The 21,150-nt window shown below is 43.0% G+C and overlaps 2 protein-coding genes across 7 annotated transcripts in view; one reads left to right on the forward strand and one right to left on the reverse strand.

Annotated features, from left to right (window-relative positions):
- Positions 1–571: 571 nt before the first annotated feature.
- elp3 (elongator acetyltransferase complex subunit 3) lies at positions 572–17,641 on the reverse strand. The gene is made up of 15 exons (XM_079180197.1): positions 17,505–17,641; positions 17,075–17,174; positions 16,381–16,519; positions 16,123–16,193; positions 15,315–15,378; positions 15,141–15,209; positions 14,187–14,341; positions 11,120–11,281; positions 10,872–10,998; positions 5,408–5,601; positions 4,052–4,142; positions 2,497–2,562; positions 2,024–2,251; positions 1,841–1,922; positions 572–1,428 (listed from the first exon to the last, which is right to left on the reverse strand). The coding sequence occupies exons 1-15, from the start codon at positions 17,524–17,526 to the stop codon at positions 1,337–1,339; spliced, it is 1,662 nt and encodes a 553-aa protein (XP_079036323.1). The 5' UTR covers positions 17,527–17,641; the 3' UTR covers positions 572–1,336.
- A 338-nt stretch (positions 17,642–17,979) lies between these two features.
- LOC306711415 (kinesin-like protein KIF13B) overlaps positions 17,980–21,150 on the forward strand; it is a 35,739-nt gene continuing 32,568 nt past the window's right edge. For 4 of the 6 annotated variants that reach the window (XM_079180356.1, XM_079180358.1, XM_079180359.1 and 1 more), the window contains exons 1-4: positions 17,980–18,084; positions 18,215–18,306; positions 18,578–18,659; positions 20,514–20,607. In XM_079180356.1, coding sequence (XP_079036482.1) covers positions 18,590–18,659; positions 20,514–20,607 — 164 coding nt within the window. In that variant the 5' untranslated portion in view covers positions 17,980–18,084; positions 18,215–18,306; positions 18,578–18,589. Of the gene's footprint in view, positions 18,085–18,214; positions 18,307–18,577; positions 18,660–20,513; positions 20,608–21,150 lie in introns of those variants that run through there. The other 2 variants (XM_079180357.1, XM_079180361.1) reach the window with 2 other exon arrangements.

Raw genomic sequence — 21,150 nt, forward strand, 5'->3', positions numbered from 1 at the left:
GAGAGAGAGAGAGAGAGAGAGAGAGAGAGAGAGAGAGAGAGAGAGAGAGAGAGAGAGAGAGAGAAAGCCCAAATGTGGGCCTGTTCCACAATGCGTCAGGACTGCAACACCAACACACAGCGCAGTCACGACGCAATAGCGATGGGTGGGGGGGGCATCCAGGAAATTCTGCGTGGCCGTTCAGCTTCAGTCACCCCACGCAGTTGGAATCCATAAGAGACACAGGTCACCGCATGGGCCCTCGGTGCTTTATAGCTCGCTATTTCTTTTTCTCTCAAATGATAAAAGGCGTTTCCAGTAACGGCGTGGCAGAACGTGGCGTTCAGTCATTGTTCAAGAGACGGGTAACCGATGGAGATGTAATTGGAAAGGCTGCGTCAAATGAGCCAGTAAAACACTCTCATAGGGCAATCATCAGGGGTCTCCTGCAGGGGCTGGCACCCTTGACATTGAGGAATACATTAAAGGAGCCTCTCTCACGATGTGACATTTCTTTGGGAGGCTTAAACCTTTTTGTCTTTTAGGTGGAATTCTTCAAAACGTCTTCACTCACAAAGCAGGACACCCAACAGTAACTGAAATATACTTTATTCCTTGAGAAAAAAAAACTATTATGTGATGTGTCTTAACATCTGGAATATACCAGAATACATGAAGCGTGCGTCAGGAACACAAGTAATAGGATTAACTGTCGGCGCTTTGAAAAGCAATTTATGTCACGCTAATATTCAATTTCCTGCCCTGTAAATCAAAATTGCACGATTCACAACATCTGCCCAGCGAGGACACTTCCCGCAGTTCATTCATCCACCGTCAGCCATTCAGGAAACGCTCGACTCGTGATGGTTTTCTATTCAGTCGCAGCACAAAACGTGATTAACTGCTAATCCTGGACGAAGACACAGGAACTATTTCAGGGACACCCAGACATTCGGGTGTTTCTTTACCAGACACATGTAAATAGAATTATTTCTTAAAATCGTCTCAGCGGGATAGTTCTCATTTCTTGTCAAACAATCATTGACAGGGAGCCGGTTTAGCAGACTCAAATTTGACCTTTCTTTTACTGCAGTAAAGAATGTTTGCATCTTAAATTGCACTCGTCCACAACACGCTCTGGCTTCCTCCCGAATAACTTTACTCCTCGCGCCCTCTCACGTCGTCTCCTTATCTAAATAAAGCAGCAGCAGGTCCCGGTGTGTAAACAAAAAGCACCCCCAACCATTATCTCCTTTAGCTTCACTAAAACACACTGCAGCAACCGTGTCCCTGGAATATTGTCTTGATAAATACGATCGTGTGTCTCCACTGTCCAGAATAAAAACACTGTCCAGGTTCAGTCGGTTCCAGGTCCGTAGAGGTCCTTCAACATGTACGGCCCCTCCAACTCGTAGCCCATCTTCCTGTAATAGTTCCTTGTTCCTACGCCTGCAAAAAAAAAAAAAAGGAGAAGTGAAACAGCCACCAGTGGAAAAAACACTGCTGATTCACATTAAACATGCATTGATCCTTGTGGAAACTTCAAGAAAGTATACAGATGTGTCTGTATTTTCTTAATTAATCCACCGCGTCGCAGCAAAAAGTGGCGTTTCATATTTATTTTCATGTCATTAAACTGTAAAACGCAGGCTGAATTGTGACGGGCTGGGATTACGCCGACGGGATCACGTGGACAGCCTCACCAAACGACGCATTTCCTCATTATTCGTGCCTCTATCATCATTGTACTAATTATCTGCCCACACCATCTGCCTCCGACTGCAGCTTCGTTCCACCATCCAGACAAGGATTGTCTGAGGAGAGGATAAACGATGCTCCCCCGTGCCGTTTGTGTTCTTACCTGAGATAACGGCCATTTTGCTGGAACCGTGTTCATCTCTGGCAATCCTCTCTGCCTCCTCCATCAGCATCATGCCAAAACCCTGACGCAGGAAGGAAGGAGGAAACGTTTGAGCTGCTTGTGCCTTATTTTGTGGTGAATCAGGCCGGGGTTGTTTGGGTGTCTTCTCTAGTGCCCGTGTACCTGGTGCTGGAACTTGCTGGGGTCCCGGCTGCTGACGGGGACGACGCTGCCGTAAACGTGCAGCTCGCGGACGATGGACACGCCCCCTTTAAGCTCCGGGCGGAAGGACTGCGGGGAGCAGCGGCGCAGGCGCAGCAGGCCAATCAGGATGTCCTGCTCCGGGTCCTCGTAGGAGAGGAAGGTCTCCCAGCCGCCGTTGGCCATGTAGTCCCTCCGCACCAGCTCCACCTGGACACACACACACACACACACACACACACACACACACACACACACACACACACACACACACACACACACACACACACACACACACACACACACACACACACACACACACACACACACACACACACTTTGTTAGGGAATGGAGCGGTTGTGCAGCAAACACACAGCATTTGGTAAATGTAAGCCTTCTTTTATGATCAGTGTGTTGAGCAATACGACTCCCTCTCCAGGATGCTGTCCGTTACCTGGTACGGTCTGACTTTGTGGTGGATCTCCTGAATGCCCACCTCTCGTGTTCTCACGTCTCGACACTGCACACAGAGAAAAGACACTCAAAATCTAACTCTATTTATGCTGGTTATTTTTCAGCAATAGCCATTCAGGGGATTTACATTCTGTAAACACCTCTTAAAGCAGTAGTTTTTCATTGTTCGTGGCAGGGTCTGCCATTCCTCCCTTCCATATTGCCTCCACATGCATGACAGGTTCACCAGAAATGATGCGACATGCAGTCTTCCAATGTTTTATAATTGTATGTCATTTACTCGCGTTCACACTCCTTGTTGACCCAACATCTCCTTCTGCCACTCCTTCACATTAAAAGCATTCAACTGGAAGAAAAACACTTTTATTGTGAAGCAGTCAAAAATGCGTGTAGAAAACACGACAATGGCCGTTTTAACCTTTTTATTCCTCCATCTAACTCCTCAGCAACGTTGCTTGTGGCATGATGGAAAAACACAGTTTAGTGACTGATGTCTCCAGTGGAACAATGTGAATTTGTTTGGCTGCACTGACAACAGAAACACCAGTTGCTCTTCTGTTGTATTTCAGATGTGAATGTAGCTGCTCACGGAGTATTTGCCGCCCTCAGAATTCTGGAAACCTGTAGCATTAAACCGAACTTGCCGTTGCCGTTAGAATCAACCAGGACTGACATCGTAAGGACTATTAGGCCTCGGTCTTTTCACGGAAAAATGACATTCTCAAAGCTCCACAAAATTCTCTGACCATTTGCATCCGCGTGGTTAGAAAACGTTGGAGGTGCACGTGAAGGCGAATACCCGCAACAAGGACCTCAATGTGAAGGGATGTATCTGATGGTGTGACGTCACTGTGACACAAAGCATAAATTACGCTTTACTTTAAAGGCTTTCAGATCATGGATGGACTGCAATACCCTGAAATAAAAGTGAAATCATGGCAAAATAGACCAGAATTCTGGTCTGTAAAAACAAACAAAGACTCTGTAAAAAGAGATTTTGCAAGTGATCATGAATTCATTAATAATTAGATAATAAAGCATAACGTTTTACCAGTGGGGGTGGTGGGAAAAGAGCAGAAGTTGCCACTGATCTTGATGTGGTCTTATTTCAGCCTGACGGTCAATAAGCGCCCTGCTTGTTTCTAACAGAACTCTTTACCCCATACGTGTTTTCTGATGAGCAGTCTTTTTGTGATGGGAGTTGGTACGGGGTCCTCTGCTCCATGCGCTGTGCTGGTTGGTTAGGTGCACCCCTCCCTGGTCATTTTCAGGCTGGATGAACTCCTAAAGTTGTCATCTACTTTTTACTTTCCAACATAAAGTCAATAAATGTCGTGGAAGAGAGGGTGCTCCAATTCTACGCTCCAACAGTTTGAAACTCTACTTCACTCATCTTATTCGATCAGATGTAAATGATTCTGACAGTCAAAGTTCTACGGTACCCGTTTGGATCGCGTCCCAGATGGATAAGTCTATAGTTTATTGGCTTCCTCACTCAAAAGTGAGCTGACACAGAGTCTTAGTTTGAGTCTCACCTCAGTGCCCATGTCTTTCATCCGGGCCAGGGCCAACTCTCTCAGGTTGCCGTGCTCCACTCCGGAGCTCACCAGCGGCATGGGGATGTCCCTGATAGGTGGTACAAGAGCAAGGAAAAGACAAGAGGATACATACAATGATGGAAGCTTTCAAATTGTATTTTACAAATGCAACCACAGAAACATAAATATATCCCTGAGGCTGTATTCACAAAATATCTTAAAGGGAACATAATGCTCATTTTCGGTTTAACACTTTTTTTATTTTGTGTTTCAACAAGCGCATCTTTACCTACTTTAATGTAAGTTCTTTCTGAATGTACCTGTAATCACTATGTTTGAAACGCTTTGTTTTACCGCCTGTCTCTTTAAGAGCCCCCTCCCAAAAAAAGTCCAGTGTGCTCTGATTGGTCAGTGTTTCCTGGTCTTCCAAATTCTGCGCTGTCACCCGCATCGCGGTGTCACTGCAGCCGAAGACTCACTGGTTGTACCAACTACACTAGTTTAGCATCTTTTCTACCGGTGACTGTGTCGTTGTGACGTCACATCCTTACAAACGTCCTGGCGGCTTGTTTAAAAGGCACAATGTCTCCATACGGGCTGGGTGCATTTCTCTGTGGATTGAGTGTATTGATATTTTCACAGTATGTATGTATATATATATATATATATATATATATATATATATATATGTATATATATATATATATATGTATATATATATATATGTATATATATATATGTATATATATATATATATATATATATATATATATATATATATATATATATATATATATATATATATATAGCACCTAGACCTGATTCATAATCAAATCAAAATCTCACTTTCTACAATATGGGACATTTAAGTCTATAAGTAGCTCCTTTCTGGCAACGTTTGAAGAAAAACAACAGGCTTGTCAGTTTTAACTTCTGTACTTCCTACATTTTTGGCTTAAAGGCCTTACATGTGTGTGTATATATAAGTGTATATGTCTAGGGCTTTTATTGTGAAAGGTAAGAACAGAAGGAGCGGATCTGGTCTGCCCTGCCTTCGTAAAGGTTGAACGGAGTAGTGAGGTTTCCCGTCTTGGTTTCAGACTACGGAACCTCTGTGTTCCGCACAACATGATTGGTTGATGCATTTATTAAAGCTCAGAAAAATCAGCCTCGCTCCAGAAAAAAATGAGGTTACCTTTTTGCCGTATGATAATTGCATTATGTGTTAAAGAACTTAAAAAACAACCATTTGATGTGCAATAAAAAAAATAAAAAAAATGTCTAAAGAGTAATTCTCAAAGCATTTAGAAGTATTCCAGAGGACTCCTGTCACTAAGACCTTTGTTGTCTCACCTCTGCACCCGGTAGACCCTTGTCCAGGGGGGCACCAGTGCCAGGATGCGGGCCACCAGGTCCACCAGGGCACTAGGCGTGTAGCTCTTGTACCGGCCCGTCTTCCACAGCTCATACAGGCCCGTACCTCGGATCACCAGCGTCGGGTACAGCTTCAAGCCATCGGGCCTGAACGCTGGGTTCTCGAAAAACTCCTGCAAGAAAACACGTAGATCCATGTGACGTGTTAAAGCCTAAAGCGAATGGCATTGCTCTGCATCCACATTGGTCTGGAGACATTACGGCTGAACAAAAAAAAATCACAAAGTCAGTTTGTTTCTCATTAACCTTCTGACACAATCTGAAATGAATTTAACACACTGAAGTACTTCAACATGAAGAACAGCAACGCATACATTTATTTGACATCATCTGTTTTACCTCACGGTATGGACCGACATTTACTGTCTGCAGGGTTGAATTTGAGACGTACGCAGCTTATTCTTTAAATTAACACAGCGAAAAAGAATGAAGAGGAAATGAATAAAGGTGGTTCGAAAAGAAAGCCTGAGTTTATTTTATTCATGGGGAAGAAAAGAAAGAAAAGGTCAATAAAAAGACTCCATTCGCAAAGGCACCGCCTCCTAAAATGTGAAGGAGGGCATCCACAGAGCTTGTGTAAAGCAGATATCAACCACGAAACAGCGTTGCGTTATTCAATTGCAGGGCCTTTTTCTGGGTCTGGTTTATCACGGCGAAGAGGAATCAGTGTGCTTTCCAGTCATCCTCCTCCCCTCTCTGCTCCGCTATCATGATCAGAACCGTGAAGATCTGGAATCGAGGCGCATTCTCCAAAATAGGCCGCATTATCGGTATCTCATGATCTCTCTCTCTCTCGTCACAGCTCATAATCACACGGGGACATGTCCCACATGGCCCTGCACTAAACCCCTAAAGGGAGGGATCGGGGAGCCAATCTGACAAATAACAATTCTTCCATACCCAAAAAAAGAAGAGATGAGACACTATTTTGATTCTGCACCTGCTCCTTTTTTTTTTTTTGGATCACATATCAGAGCTCCTTTGGTCGGTGGAGAGGAACCCTTTAAAGGGATGCCTCCCCCGGGACACGGAGCATCTGTATACGGGAGATAAGTGCGGGAGCATCTAAGGCCGGGAGGAAGTTGTAATCGAATTTCTTTATCAGGACAGCCATGATAGACGCGAGGAGGATGCAAAGCTCTCCTGCTGCTGCTCACTGCTGCTCCTGAAACGGGTCTGTGGTCCCGGCCGACATTAGGAATTCAGCTGGGATATGATCAGAACAACACACGCAAGAAAGATAACGGCTGAAGGAAGAACGCATGTGAACGAATGGGATTAATGCAAACTCAAAAACATTTTAAGAGATCCTTCCTATAGCTGGCAACCAGCCCTGAAGAGCTCTGTGTCTGAATTAAATAATTATTAACAATTTTTCATGGTTTTTATTTTCGAGTAAACATCCCTCCACTGAAACCTCAGCAGCTATTTGCATCATATTTGCAGCATTTGCTTCCCTTTCTTATCAAATTGGATACGGCAAGCAAACAAAACCTATAAGCTGGATTTTTTTATTCATCTGTCCACTTATTATATTCCCATGCTTAATCCTTTTAAGGGTCATGGGGCAGCTGCAGTCTTAGTGCAGGACGGGCTGCACAATTATAGCTAAAATTATTACCACAGATGAATTGCTCAGTCTTGAGATAAAAAAAATATTCATCCAGATTTTTTTTATCCATTCAACAAAATAGTTTTATTCCCCTGAAATAGTGTGTAGGATTGAGGTGGCTCTATGTTTTCATTAGTGTTTGCGTCACCTTATAGTAAGACTCGTCACATTTTCGTTAGCTTGGAATTAGCCATTTATATCTACATAAGCAGCGGGTCCTCTTCACGTAGTCCGCCATGTTGCACACAGGTGGCAACATTCTCTCTTGATTTATTACCTCAGTAAACATTGTAAACTTTGTCTCAATCTCTAGTTTCAAGTCTTCTTCAATACAGCATGATGTTCATTTAGTAAATTAAATTAACCCTTTCACAGTGAGTTTTCAGTTCAAAGTAAATTGTAAAATTTTTGTTGGCTAAAAATGTCTCATTCAGTCTTCGCTTGTACTTAGGTCCACCCTCTTGTGTCAAAAAACAAAATGGCAAAGGCCAAAAACCAAGACGGCAATGTCCAAAATGCCGAACTCTAGCTTCACAACCGTAGTCCACAAACCAATGGGTGACGTTGCGGTGACTACGTCTATGTTTGAACCAAACACTGGCTCTAGAAAGGGCCTTTTATGATTTTACATTCCCTGTAGGCCACCGTAGTTATCCGACACGCTTGGAAAGGGAAGTGTGAGCGGAGGCTTGTTCAGTTTATTGCAATCTGCAACCTCACCACTCGATGCCACTAAATCCTATACACTGCTTAATGAATGCATTCAAATTTCGCTAACATTATTAGTTTGTAAGATAGATATTTTAGTGGAACAATGTAGCTAACGTTAGCTAGCTAGCCTACAGATAACGTTAGTTCTCACTGGCCGAACAATCCTTTTAGCTAATGATACTTTTTCCGCCCAACACACAGAGTTAGCACACAGTTGTGTTAGCGTTAGCTTTATCTCAAGCCGTGTTTTTGTGTTGTTCGCTCCTCTTGCGCTTGTGTAGATTCATTGTCCTCAAACTAGCAACCAGCGTGAGCTTTGAGTCTTCGACGCTTCAGTACAGGGGGAAACAACCACCTCAACTAATTAGAATTTGGATGGCAGTATCCATTTTAAAAGATAGTTGTCACTATTGCATATTGTTCCTTTGACATCTAAAGTTAATTTTTGCTTAAAATGCAAGTTGCACACATCTGGATCCATTTCCTTTTTTATGTAAAATACGGTCTAGTTGAGGGTAACCGGTAAAGATGCTGTTGATTGTAAAGAAACAAGTTATCTTCACATCTTGACAAACCAAAATGCACTATGTGTATCATTGAGGTCCAACAATTATGTTAAATCCATTTCCTTTTTCAATTTTCAGAATATTTTAAGTCCTGCATTGTTTACATTATGGTGTACTTATGCATGTGCCTGATGCAAACAAAACAGGGGCCCACTCATAACAACATTGCTCCATAGCGCAACCAGTGGTCAAAACTCAATTAGGAACTTTAAATTGAGCCAACCTGAATATAATTAATTCTGTGGAAAACCTGTCATATTTTTTTTAATCTATTTTCCACTTCCCGTCTGACTATTACTAGACTCAACCTGTGTTCGAAGTGCAGCAGGGAAGTTTATGGATTCCGCTAAAAGAATCCTGAGATGCTTAGTTTGGATCCCGGAGTGAAGATGTTCAGGAAGCTGTGTATTTTCCCCGCTCACTGACACGGTTGCATGTCATGGGAGATTAGATGTGACAAGGAAGAGCAAAAGGGGAGACACACACAAGCTGTATGATCTGAAAGTGTCGGCGTGATAAGAGAGGAGGGAGGGAGGGGGAGGGGGGCCTGGAAGAGACAGACGAGACACAGACGAGGCGACGGGCGAGATGGGGGAGAAGAGAGACCGTCCGACAGAAGAGGAGTGAAAGCGTCGAGTGGAAAGTTACGATTGGAGAGGAGAGTGGAGGAAAAAGATGAAGCGAAAGATAATGGAGACGACAGAAAGAGACAAAAACAAGGAGACGGGAGAGAGAACACGCTGGAGAGACGAGAGACAGCAGAGACGAAGGAAGAAATGAAGTTCAGCAGGAGAAGTGACAGAGGAAGTGTAACAGGAAAGCAAAGAAAGAGACTCAGTCGGCCGAATACACATTTATTGCCAACCTGCTGCTGCCCCAACATTACACACACACACACACACACACACACACACACACACACACACACACACACACACACACACACACACACACACACACACACACACACACACACACACACACACACACACACAGGAACAAATCTGCAGGAAGACACAGACTCTCTTCAATATTTTCTTGTGAAAAATGAAGCACTCCGAGCTGTTGCTGCTCAGAAGATTGGAGATGTCCTGAGTGCTTGAATATTCCCATTTTCCTCAGTCAGTATTAACAACACACAAAAAATAACCTCGAAAAATGGTGCTTTGCTTTCGCACAACTACGACTTTTTTAGTTACAGCCCGACCGAAAGATGATCTTATCGTAGATCAGCATCAGCATACGTGTATATATACACACAGTAGTTTTTTTCCCACCAGTATTAACAAAAAAATAACAATCTGGATGGTCGTCTGTGAGTCGGACGGTCCATCACTTTGGTCCAGACTGAAATATGTTGGATGGATTCCCATCAAATGAATAGATTTATGGTCCCCAGAGGATGAATCCGAAGAACTATAGTCACTCAAATCACCGCTGTGTCAGAGTATAACCTCTCAGTACGGCTAGCATTGCTGCAGACTCAAGTTGTTATGCTAAGCTAACGTCTCCCGCCTCTATCTTCATACTTAATCTTCTCATCTTATTTCCAGCGAGAAAGTGCATCAACGTATTTCTGAAAATGTCACGCTACATTTTAAACTTTACTCTCACAAAGTGCCAAAACCCCAAATCCCCCCCCCCCCCCCCAAAAAAAAAAGCAACAACAAAACACAGAAACAGTTCAACTCACAGTCAAATAGAGAGGGATGTTGTTGCTATTGTTGGATCCGAGACAATGAGTGACATGTTTTGGTAAGAGTTACCGGTGTGCGTCAGATTCTCGCCTGCACCAATTAGTGAAAATATTTTCTTTTCCTTCTTTGTGTTGCTAATCACTTCATTTCTGTTTTCATCAGTGTAAAAAAAAAGAGAAAAGAAGCCAAATGAGCCTCAAACAGAGTCTTCATTTACATCCTACAGTCAGGCGTTTGTCTGGTCCCACACACTCACATTACAGCTGTGTTTCCAATCAGAGCTGTGAAGAGAGCCTGCTGCTGAGCCACATCTGACGGGATTCTCTACTGAGTCGCGCCACAGTTGAGACCGCGAGTCGACTGTCGCAGCTCTTCCGTTTTTCTATTTTGAAGACGCTACATGTAGGACTTACTTGTTGCTACACCACTGTGAAATAAGTAGCGGTGACGCACGCTGATGCCGAGCAAAGGAAGGAGATATGATTGCTAATGTCACAAACGCAATCATTGACTTGTTGCATGACATTTATAGTAACATTTGAAGTCTGTAGCCAGGCAGCAACCTCCCTAAAGTCTACCTGAACCAAATGACTCTAGAACTTTCTAGCGCTTAGCCCAATGCTACTGTACGCACAACATGTCTTGTGGTTTATTTTGTTACTCTGTTGGCTCACATATGGTATTATTTCTACGAAGGATTTCCTTCTCTAAATTCAAATCAAGATAGGGTGACGGTATAATTATGTATTTAAATAATCTGTTAAAATTAACAACAAATCATATTTCTGAAAGCTTACGATAAACTGCTCCACGTCCCTCTCCATGCCCACGTTGGGCAGGTCTGGCATCATGTGGGCGACCACCTTGAAGCCGGCGTCCTTGGAGAGCTGGAAAGACTCGCATACGGCCCGCACCGTGTGGCCTCTGGAAGAAACAAGCCCGGAAGGTAACAGAAAGAAAAGCACGTTCTCTCCATCACACGCCATCGGACCGGCTCCTATAATGGCCACGTCTGCTCATTCACTCATCCCTGTGACGTACTGACCTGTTGGTGTCTCGGGCCACGTCTTCAAACACACTCTGGACTCCTATCTCCAGCCGGGTGCAGCCGTAGCCCAGCATGTCGCTGAGGTGTCTCTTCAGGCAGTAGTCGGGCCGCGTCTCGATGGTGATCCCCACACACTTGGTGTTACTGCGCTCAGAGTACCTGCATGAGGAAACTGTCTCAGTCATTCCTGTCATAGATTAGTTCTGCTCTTAATAGTCTTATATCTTATAATATAATTCTTGCTTTGATATAATAACCTCTTTATTCTATTTATTTTAGTCCCACTGAGTATGTTGGAGTGTGTTTTATGCTGGGATCATTAAGCAACATCAATTTACAAGCTGGGAGTTTGCACGGCTCATTATCCAGACTCTGGCCCCACATTATGGACACACTAAAATGCAATAAAGGAAGCAGAGGATGGGGAAAAAAAAGATCATGTTTGCAATGCAAATGTGAAATGAGACATTAATGAGTGTTTACTCTGTGTCAAAAGCAAGTTCAATTCTGAGATTGTTCAGTTATTTAGAAGTCCTGAAGGGGTTTGGAGTTGTTCTCCTGCTGTGTTTACAGGTTGGTATCAGTGTCCGGCTAGACATGAGGAAAACAAACCAAAAAAAGATTGCTCTAATAACAATAGTTTGCTTACAATGGTTGTATGGGTTAGGGTTGGTAATAATAATAATTGAAGAGTCATCTCCCACATCACTTTTTCATTCCAAAAAAATGATCCATTTTGTGTCTTTTAGATGTGAACATAACTAGCTTTGTACACAACCAAAACATGACATCTTTAATGGAATCTAACTAGTTGGCAGTACCTCCACAGCTGGATGAAACGACTGTGTGCACTGTTCACCACATTAACTTCATGAGGTGATAATAGGTTTCCTCCAAAAGGGAGAAAAAAACAGTTCATGTAGGTTTTAATTAATCAATCAGTTCGTGCCGGTTGGACCTCAAGGGGCCGAGGGGCCCCTGAGCAGCAGGAGACCGCTGTAGCATTAATTGAACAAGCTATCCAACGATTTCCCATGAAGACTTTCAGTGAGTTTTCAATGACTAGTAATCCTCACGTTCATCTTCGTTTTCAACCAAACTTTTAAAGCGAGACTAAAATGAAACATGCACACACATTACGGGCGGGAGCACCAACTCATTTTACAAATGGGAAACAATGGCATCTGTATATTTGTCTGACTGAGAACACGATATTCTTACAAAAGCAAACGCGTCCAATTATCGGGCCGAATAAACTATAGCCCTCCCCAACTCTTCACTGTCTTATCTTTTACTTCTATACTACTTTTATCTCACTTCCCCAACCGATTCCCCAACACTAGGCCAGCTTTGCGACCGATCACAGAATGAGTTTTGCCTGCATGCCGTGGGACCATTAGCTCCCCTCATGGCGCCGCATATTCCTCCCGATTCTGTATCTGCCGGCGATAAATGTCCATCTTTTACAGTCTGCTGGCTGATTTACACCAATTACAGGAGTGTGTGCTCTGGAGAGGGTGATCAGATTGTGTTGGGTGAATCAATAAAAAGTCTATTATCTCGGCCGATTATCTCACAGTACCTCGCTGTTGGGATCAGATCGGGAGCGTGGTGACAAAAAACGCTCACCCCCGCACACATGCGAGATGTGAGACATCACAAACATCACAAACATCTCACACACACACACACACACACACACACACACACACACACACACACACACACACACACACACACACACACACACACACACACACACACACACACACACACACACGAGCTGTCCCCAGTCAACCGAACCAAGTTTCCTCCTTCACAAACTGAGCAGCAGCCACCGCAATTACCCCAATCACAGCATCTTAACGAAGGCTGCTGATAGCAGACACACACGGTGACAAACACATACGGGAAGGGAACACACTCACACACACTGGCCTCTCTGGTCTTATCGGACTTGAGAGAATTAAATAGCCCGCCCCCGCTGACAAACAAACACACAGCCTCGGTCCTGAGGAAAATGTCATTATTTGGTCAAATGGTCTGTATGACGTCTTTTCGACGAATGGGTATTTCTACTTTGTCTTTGAATTGTCTCCAAGTCATCTAAAAAGAAAGTTGCTGCTCATCCATACTGAGCAGACGTGCGGCTGAATTCACCTGGAGATCGATCGGAGGGAACCGAAGAGGACTCATTGAGAGAGGCCTCGCTTATCTTCCTGAGCGGGTTCATTCAGCAGCCTAATCTGTGGAGATGATCCTCACGCCGTGGCTTCCCACAGAATGTCTGGTGTTTAGCTGTGTTAAGTTTGATGGGAGGGGGGGTCAAGGGGATGTAAAACACATCACGGTGGAAAATGTTCAGGGAGATACGGTGCAATCTTTCCCGTGTTGTATAGCACACACAGAAAAGAGTTTTTCTTTTTGCACTGGGAACGGACGGGAGGAGAGGGATGTAGTGCTTATTCTTATAGTCGCTGTTTTTTATTTATGTTTAAAAAAATATATTTATGTTAAAAAAATGTCAACTTCATGATGACAAAGTGGAATTATGGATTATATGAGACAGAAAGATTAGCTGATATTTTTTATAATTAGTTCATTATTTAAGGAAATAAATCCTAATATTTTCTGGTTCCATCTTCTTACTGCAAATTCAATATCTTTCAGGTCCGAACTAAATAAATGACATTTGCAAAATGCAACCTTTAAGTTTCTGTCCATAAAACAGGATGATGTCACATAGTCATATGTCAGTGGGAAGGAAATCTCCAGCAGTGGAAAAACGCTAAATGAATGACTGTCCAGGAAATTCTACAAATGGTGGAGAAGCTCCCTCTGCTGGAGACGACTGTTAAATATTCTCAGACATGCTTCTTTGCAGTTGCAATAAACACAGAATGAGGTTAACCTTTTATTAAGAGGAAGAATAAGAACACTATACAAATATCAAAATTGCCAGAAATGTTGCTCCAGAACTGTATCATAGTAACTGACTCATCCATAGATAAAACCTGCAGGTGCGTCACAAGCATGAAACACTGGGGGGGTGGGGGGGTGTTACCTGACGGCCTCGGCCACATTGTTGGAGGTGTGTCCTGACAGGGCGTCGTGCAGGTTCCTGATGAAGTAGTCTCTGTACTCCTCGGGCAGAGCCATGAAGGTCCCGCCCATCACGATGAACTCCACCTTGTCCACGCTGTGACCCAGCTGCTTCAGCTGCAGGTCGACACACACACACACACACACACACACACACACACACACACACACACACACACACACACACACACACACACACACACACACACACACACACACACACACACACACACACACACACACACACACACACACACACACAATATATTATTGTATTGATATATATATATATATATATATATATATATATATATATATATATATATATATATATATATAGTATTGAGACATTTTACAGGCTCCTAATTAGGAGTACAATAAAGTAAAATAATGTTCATAATATCAATAGTAGTTATTAGGATTGAGCATAGTATCTTGAGAGATCAAGACTCTCTTGAAACTTGAAACAGGATTGCACATCAAGCTGACTTCCAACTGTCTGAACTCAATGGAAACAGAGGAGGACTGTGGCAAAGTGAGATTCGCAGATTGCTCCGCTGCATTAGACTAATGTGGCCATAAATTTAAATAAGGGCGTAATTGGGGTCGGGTCTTGGCAGGCGGGGGGGCAAAGCCATGACACTCATTACTGTGAACTAGATATATTATCAATGCTTATGATTTATACACGTGCAAGCATCGACGGTCACTGCACAGAAGCTGATTTGGGGAATTTGTTTTATGGTTTTTAGTTTTAGCACCTTGTGACTATATAAAAGACGTTCCACAGCTAAACTAAACAGAGGCAGATGTGTCGACATTATATATATATATATATATATATATATATAAATATTGTTGTGTAAAAGGTAACAGCCAAGCCTGGATTGAAAAGACACTGCAGGGCTACACTGACCTGCTCCACCCGGTGTCTGGTCTGAAGGTAGGGGTCGTAACGTGCTCGGATCGCTCTCATGGACGTTGGCTGTCAGAGAGAGAGAAACACAAATTATCAAAAAAAACATGGTAAAAATGAATATCTTAAAGTCAAAATTCAACCCAAAACAAAGACTTGATGAAACTACCTTACCTCGTAGCCGGTGTAAGACTGTGTGGAGTACTCGAAGTCTGAGTCCGGTCCACCGGGACAGTAGCTGCCAGAGAACAGATTGAGGGATGATTTAAAAAAGGGACAGTTCACCCCAAAATACTATAATAATAATTCATCCTCTTACCTGTGGCTGAATGTATCAATCTAGATTGATTGGATGCGAGTTGATGTCTCTATCCAGAAATCATGACACGGTTATTATGGTCGTTTCAACTATGGTTGAAAGAAAATAGTCCCTCCATAAAATGGCTCACAACAATATCTGTGGATTGTTTTGAGTAAACGGCTCATGATTTCTGGAAAGAGACACTACTCTCTAGTTTTTCAAATGGAATTGTTTTTGTAGTGCTTTGAGCACCACAAGCCGAGTGCCATATAGTGCCATTATATTGTAGAGGAGACTTCTATAGAGACATCTATACGGCCGATATCTCCAACACTCTGTAACTCACACCAAAACTATTTATATTGATAGATAGCACTACAGGTAAGAGGGGAAATATGGATTTTGGGTTGAACTGTCTGCTTGGAAGAATAAATGAATAAACATGTGATTAAAAAAAACAACTAATTGTTCTAAATGAGCCATAACAACTGGAACCCCTATCGGTGGTTTTATCAACATATCAACAAGTTCTTTGACCTGAACTTGTGCATGAGTAAATGAACATAATCATGCTCTGCTAACATCTGCAGTGCACAATTTTCAAATAAAAAATGTAAATGTTTCCACAACAGGATTAAGTAAACCTTAAAAATGCTGGTGAGGAGGACACCTGTTACTCACACACAGATGTTGCCCGTGAAGCTGATGTGCGGACATCTGTGCGGTTTGCACATCACAGCCACCACCGCGATCTGGAGAGGAGACGCAAAATAAGTCAATCAGACTACACATATTGCAGTGATGTGGCATTGTCTGTGACAAGTTATTGTATTTCTTTGGCTAAATGCAGCCAATGCCTTTCAGCTGTTTGGTTACAGCCCTACAGAGCTCAGCATTAAACTGCTGACCCCAGGTCAGGGCGCTTTGCAGGCTACTTACCCCGCTGGCAGTGCGGATGGGTTTGGCCTTTAGTTTGGGCACCAGAGCATGGCGGTAGTGTTGTGGAACGGCAGCAATGATGTCGACCAATCGAGGCTGGGCTTCAAGTCCATATTTCGCTGAAGTCTTAGTCTTCACTCTTTTGAAAAGAGAATCATAAAAATAAATATATATATATATAGCATAGTCTAGTGTACATGGTAGTAGGAGAGCATCGTTTTAGTCTTTTGTAATCCTCACGTTAATATGTAAAAGTACAAGTCCATGAACAGACACTCAAGTACAATTCAAAACGAGTCTGCCGCAAAGTTCCAATCAACGGGTCACAAACAACAATGCTTCCTTCTAATAACTCTTCCTGACACTTTACATTTAAGGGCTCTTTCTAAAAAAAGACAATGAAACATTAATTACATTGTTAATTAAACAGTTGTATTGTCATACTGCCAGGAGAAAATAGATAGAATTGCTATCAAAAGTAAAAACAATAATGACTGACGGTTGCTTCTTAAAGCTGATGTCAGCCTTTACACAGGCCCTGTTTCATACTCTTCAGCACTGAGACTTAAATCACAGGAGGAATCTACTGTAATCTGTACACATCCAGACAGCTTGCAGAGAACTGCAATAAAAGGCTTATGTGTTGTGTAGTGTACTTCTGATCACTCTGTGTGTATACATCTTGAGCACTTACTTGTTGAGATTGATGTCTTTGCCCTCTTCATGGGCTTCAACCAGCTGCGCGATAACATCAGCAATGGTCATCATCATCAGCTCAGCCCGGCTGAGATCACCTATCAAAGATAATCAACATAGTGTGACCACAATGTCTTTAGTGTTTCCATGCAGAGACGAAACACGGAATCTACAAGCTTCGGGTACAGCTAGTGTTAGCTCTTGCAGTTTGTAAAACCCGTTCTCAGGAACTGGATGAATTCAGGCTTAAGCACGAAGGATTTTCAAAAGATGTACGACTCGTTTTTAAGACTAAAAGTTAAAGTTGTATCGCTGTCATCGTGTTGTGAGACTTGGAAAGACAAGTTAGCACTAGCAACAAGCTAAAGCCAGCCAGACCGGTTTAGGAAGTCCTTTCAGATCATTTTAACACATTGTAACACACTCACTCTTTTTCTTTGGCTTTCCCATTTCTTCCTTTAGTCACACAGTCAAACTTCCAACGGATAGATGCTGGTTTGCAGGATTACAACTGTTTTTATCCAGTGGGGGCTGTCATAAATAGTAAACAACTCCACGTTGCGTCTAAACACGGCTTCTGTCGTAAGGCAGTCGACACTGCCGTAAAATGATGAAAAACACGCCTCTCAACGAAAGTAACTGCTGTTTTTTAAAGGTTTTAAAAGGTTCCGAGGCTAAAACAGTGCAACGGTTTTACCACTGTGTTGTATCGGGTTAATTAGCATTGACTGAGAATATTTGTTCTTATCATGTCTTCACGTGTTTTGGATAAATAACGAAAAGCACAGACTTGTAATGCACGTGGAGCCACACTGTGGCGCTGAAAACCCTCTCAACCCAACCGTGCGAGCGCGTGCATAGCAGAGCGCGACTGGGGAACCTGGGAAGCTCACTAAGTCTCACAGCAAATCCCTTTAGCTGAGAGTTGACATGGCTTGACTGATCTCCGGAGGAAGTTTCAGGAAATGCAACAGGTGGAGGAGCCGAGGGAATGAACAGCGTACTGTCGTGAGTGTTGTTTTAGACGTACACATTGAAACCAGGGTGTCATAGTACACTGTACTGGGGTTACGGTTACATGTATCGGCGGTCATTATGAAAGCATTTGACCCTTCTCTCTATGTGTGCTGTTCTCCAGCTCTCGTTAGCGTCCCGGGCTAGCTGCTGGGTGTTCTTCAAGGTGCCTGCGAGAGTCGGACAGCGAAACTACTGCGCACTCTTTTCCACACGGTTTGTTCACTTCTCTTTTAAATACACTTTGTACTTTAGCTTGTTATCTCTTCTTGTTCGTTTTTACAAGCTGCTTGGAGTTGGCTTTAAGTAATAATAGTGTTACAAGTAGCAGGAGTTACTAGTTTATTGGGTTTATTTATAGATGTTCGTATCTGGCGCAATGACGAGCTGTGTTCAGGCCTATGTGTATGTTCAGATTTAGTTTGAATTAACTCTACATACAGAGTGTAACTTGTATCTCTTGTGTCCATTCATATATATATACAAGTCAGGTGGCATCATGGATGACAACAGCCTGAACGACTCCAATGTAAAGGTCGCTGTTCGTGTGCGACCAATGAACAGGAGAGGTGAGTAACATGTCAGAGAAACACTTTTATCAGGTAGGAGTTGGACCGTACGGCCACTTATTAGTCTGTTTTTCACGGGACAAACAGTTATTTTTAACAACGATGCCCAGCTCCAAAAGGGCTGTTTTGGTTTGTGAAGCCAGGATTATTTTAGAGGTTTCATTCCTATGTGTTACACAGCTTGGTTCTCCAGGTCGGGCTCTGAAAAGCTCCATTCTGCCCCTCTTGTGGAAAAGAGTTCTGGCTGCAGTGCTGTGAGAGTAGAAATGGAAAGAAATATGGAAGGAACAGTGACATCACATCCTGACACAAAGGGCACCGTGTACAGTGTTGTGTTCAGTGCTGAGGACTGACAGGCCAGCTGACAAACGTTTTGTGTTGCTGAACAGCAGCTGCATCCTTTAACTTTCCTTTTCATTTCATGTAATAAATCTCTTTTCCAAGTGAGTTTCTGCAAAAGCTTTTAAAACTACAAATATGCCTAATTAAAGGTGCAGTGTGTAGAGTTTGACGGCATCTAGTGATAAGGTCGCAGAAGGCAGCACACTGAGAACTACGCTGGCCGACCGTAGACTGTATATAAGAAGTGGACGTATCATCGTGAGGTCGTTTTGAAGCCTCAGATTCAGCGTTTTGGCTTTCGCTATCTTGGATTACGGCCGTCACCATCTTGGCTTTTTTGCAACCGGTGAACGGAAGTGTCCATATTTGGACGATGGAGATGTGACGTGGAGACACCGTATACGGCTCTGATAGGGTAGTGACCTGTCACTCACACGGTAGCCCCGCCCTAAAGCATACTCTGCTTTACTGAAATTACTCTAAAATGAACCATCATTTTATATGAACATCATGCTGTATTGAAGAAGAGATTGAGACCATAAACTCATGTTCCCAATGTTTACTGAGGGAATAAATCAAGTGAGAAGTAGAGTCATTTTCTCATAGACTTCCATTCAATCAGACTTATTTTTGCAACCGGAGGAGTCGCTCCCTGCTGGTCAGAAGAGAGATGCAAGTTTTTAAGACACTTATGCGGCTTCACTCTTCAGAACCGGAGGTTGCCTCCTGTGGCCGAAGCAAAAAACGCAAATGCCACAACTTAGAGCCGGTTTGTCCGATCTGGGCTACTGTAGAAACATGGCGGCTGGCTCCGCAAAGAGAACCCGCTTTGTATGTAAATATATTAAAGGCTCATTCAAAGGCAACAAAAACACGATTCCTATTTTTAGGGAATTATAAACTAAATAAAACATACTTATTCATATTACATTCCATTTCTGCCAATATACCCGCTAAATGCTACACACTGGCCCTTTATGTGTAATAATGGAACATCTTACAACACACGTGCACCAAATCCTGCTCTGACAGGAAGTTTATCCGCCTTTTAAAACCTTATACAGTAGGTAGGAATGAGGAAGAGTAGCCCTGACTCTGCTTTTCCTTACTATCTGCTCTTGGAGTAGTAAAGTGGTTTTAGTGTTTGCACAGGCAAGTCCTGGGATGAATCACCAACAATAAAACAATTTCCTGCCTCTCCACGTTGTGCTGTTTGTGTTACGATCACGAGGACCTGTTATCCTGTGATGGCTGTTGTGTCAGTGACTACTACAGAAAGTCAGAATCACCAGTTAATTCAGTACACGGTCTTTAAACTGTTCAAACAGTACATTTTGGTGATTGGACAGCCCTTTTGCAAAAGCGACTTAGCACACTGTACAGTTCACTTTTTTCTTGTTGGCCTATTTACTTGTCAACAGTCTGGTTCTGTTTGTACTGCAGGGAAAATATGTTTACTGTTATCATTGACAATACAACTTTTTTCCTCCATTGACTTCTGTTTCGATCCAGAAAAAGACCTAAAGACCAAATGTGTGGTGGAGATGGAGGGGAACCAGACAGTCCTGAATCCGGCCATCACCAACGTTAGCAAAGGAGACCCCCGGTAAGCCGCAGTGTCACACACACGTTACCATCAGTTTAATGCAAAACCATTCAACTGTTGAAAGCTGGGTTATTTAGCAGTTATTTGGCTTTGTCTCTTACTCGTGACATTTTTTGATTGTTACAGAAGCGTTTGTGGCTTGAGTCACATAACTTGGACTCAAGTCAGATTCAAGTCATAAATCTGATGACTGAAGACCGGACTTAACAAAATAATGAAACTTCTTCTGGTGAGGAGCGTATAATCACTTCAACTTGTTTTAGACACCAACAAAAGTTTAGGACTTATTAGTCTTAACTGGGGACTTGACTCGGGACTTGTTGGTCTTGACTGGGGGCTTGACTCGGGACTTGTTGGTCTTGACTGGGGACTTGACTCGGGACTTGTTGGTCTTGACTGGGGACTTGACTGGGGACTTGTTGGTCTTGACTTGGGACTTGACTGGGGGACTTGTTGGTCTTGAGCGGGGACTTGACTGGGGGACTTGTTGGTCTTGAGCGGGGACTTGACTCGGGACTTTTTGGTCTTGACTCAGGACTTGAC

The sequence above is a fragment of the Pholis gunnellus genome (assembly GCF_910591455.1).
Source record: "Pholis gunnellus genome assembly, chromosome: 19".
Taxonomy (NCBI): Eukaryota; Metazoa; Chordata; class Actinopteri; order Perciformes; family Pholidae; genus Pholis; species Pholis gunnellus.

What these genes read in the sequence shown, in the direction of transcription:
- elp3 (XM_079180197.1), bottom strand. Translation starts at nt 17,526, where the DNA reads ATGGGAAAGCCAAAGAAAAAGA. An exon ending in AAAGACATCAATCTCAACAA is followed by an intron (nt 16,520 to 17,074) that starts GTAAGTGCTCAA and finishes TCTTTTCAAAAG; the next exon opens with AGTGAAGACTAAGACTTCAG. An exon ending in ACAAAGTCAGACCGTACCAG is followed by an intron (nt 2,252 to 2,496) that starts GTAACGGACAGC and finishes GTGTGTGTCCAG; the next exon opens with GTGGAGCTGGTGCGGAGGGA.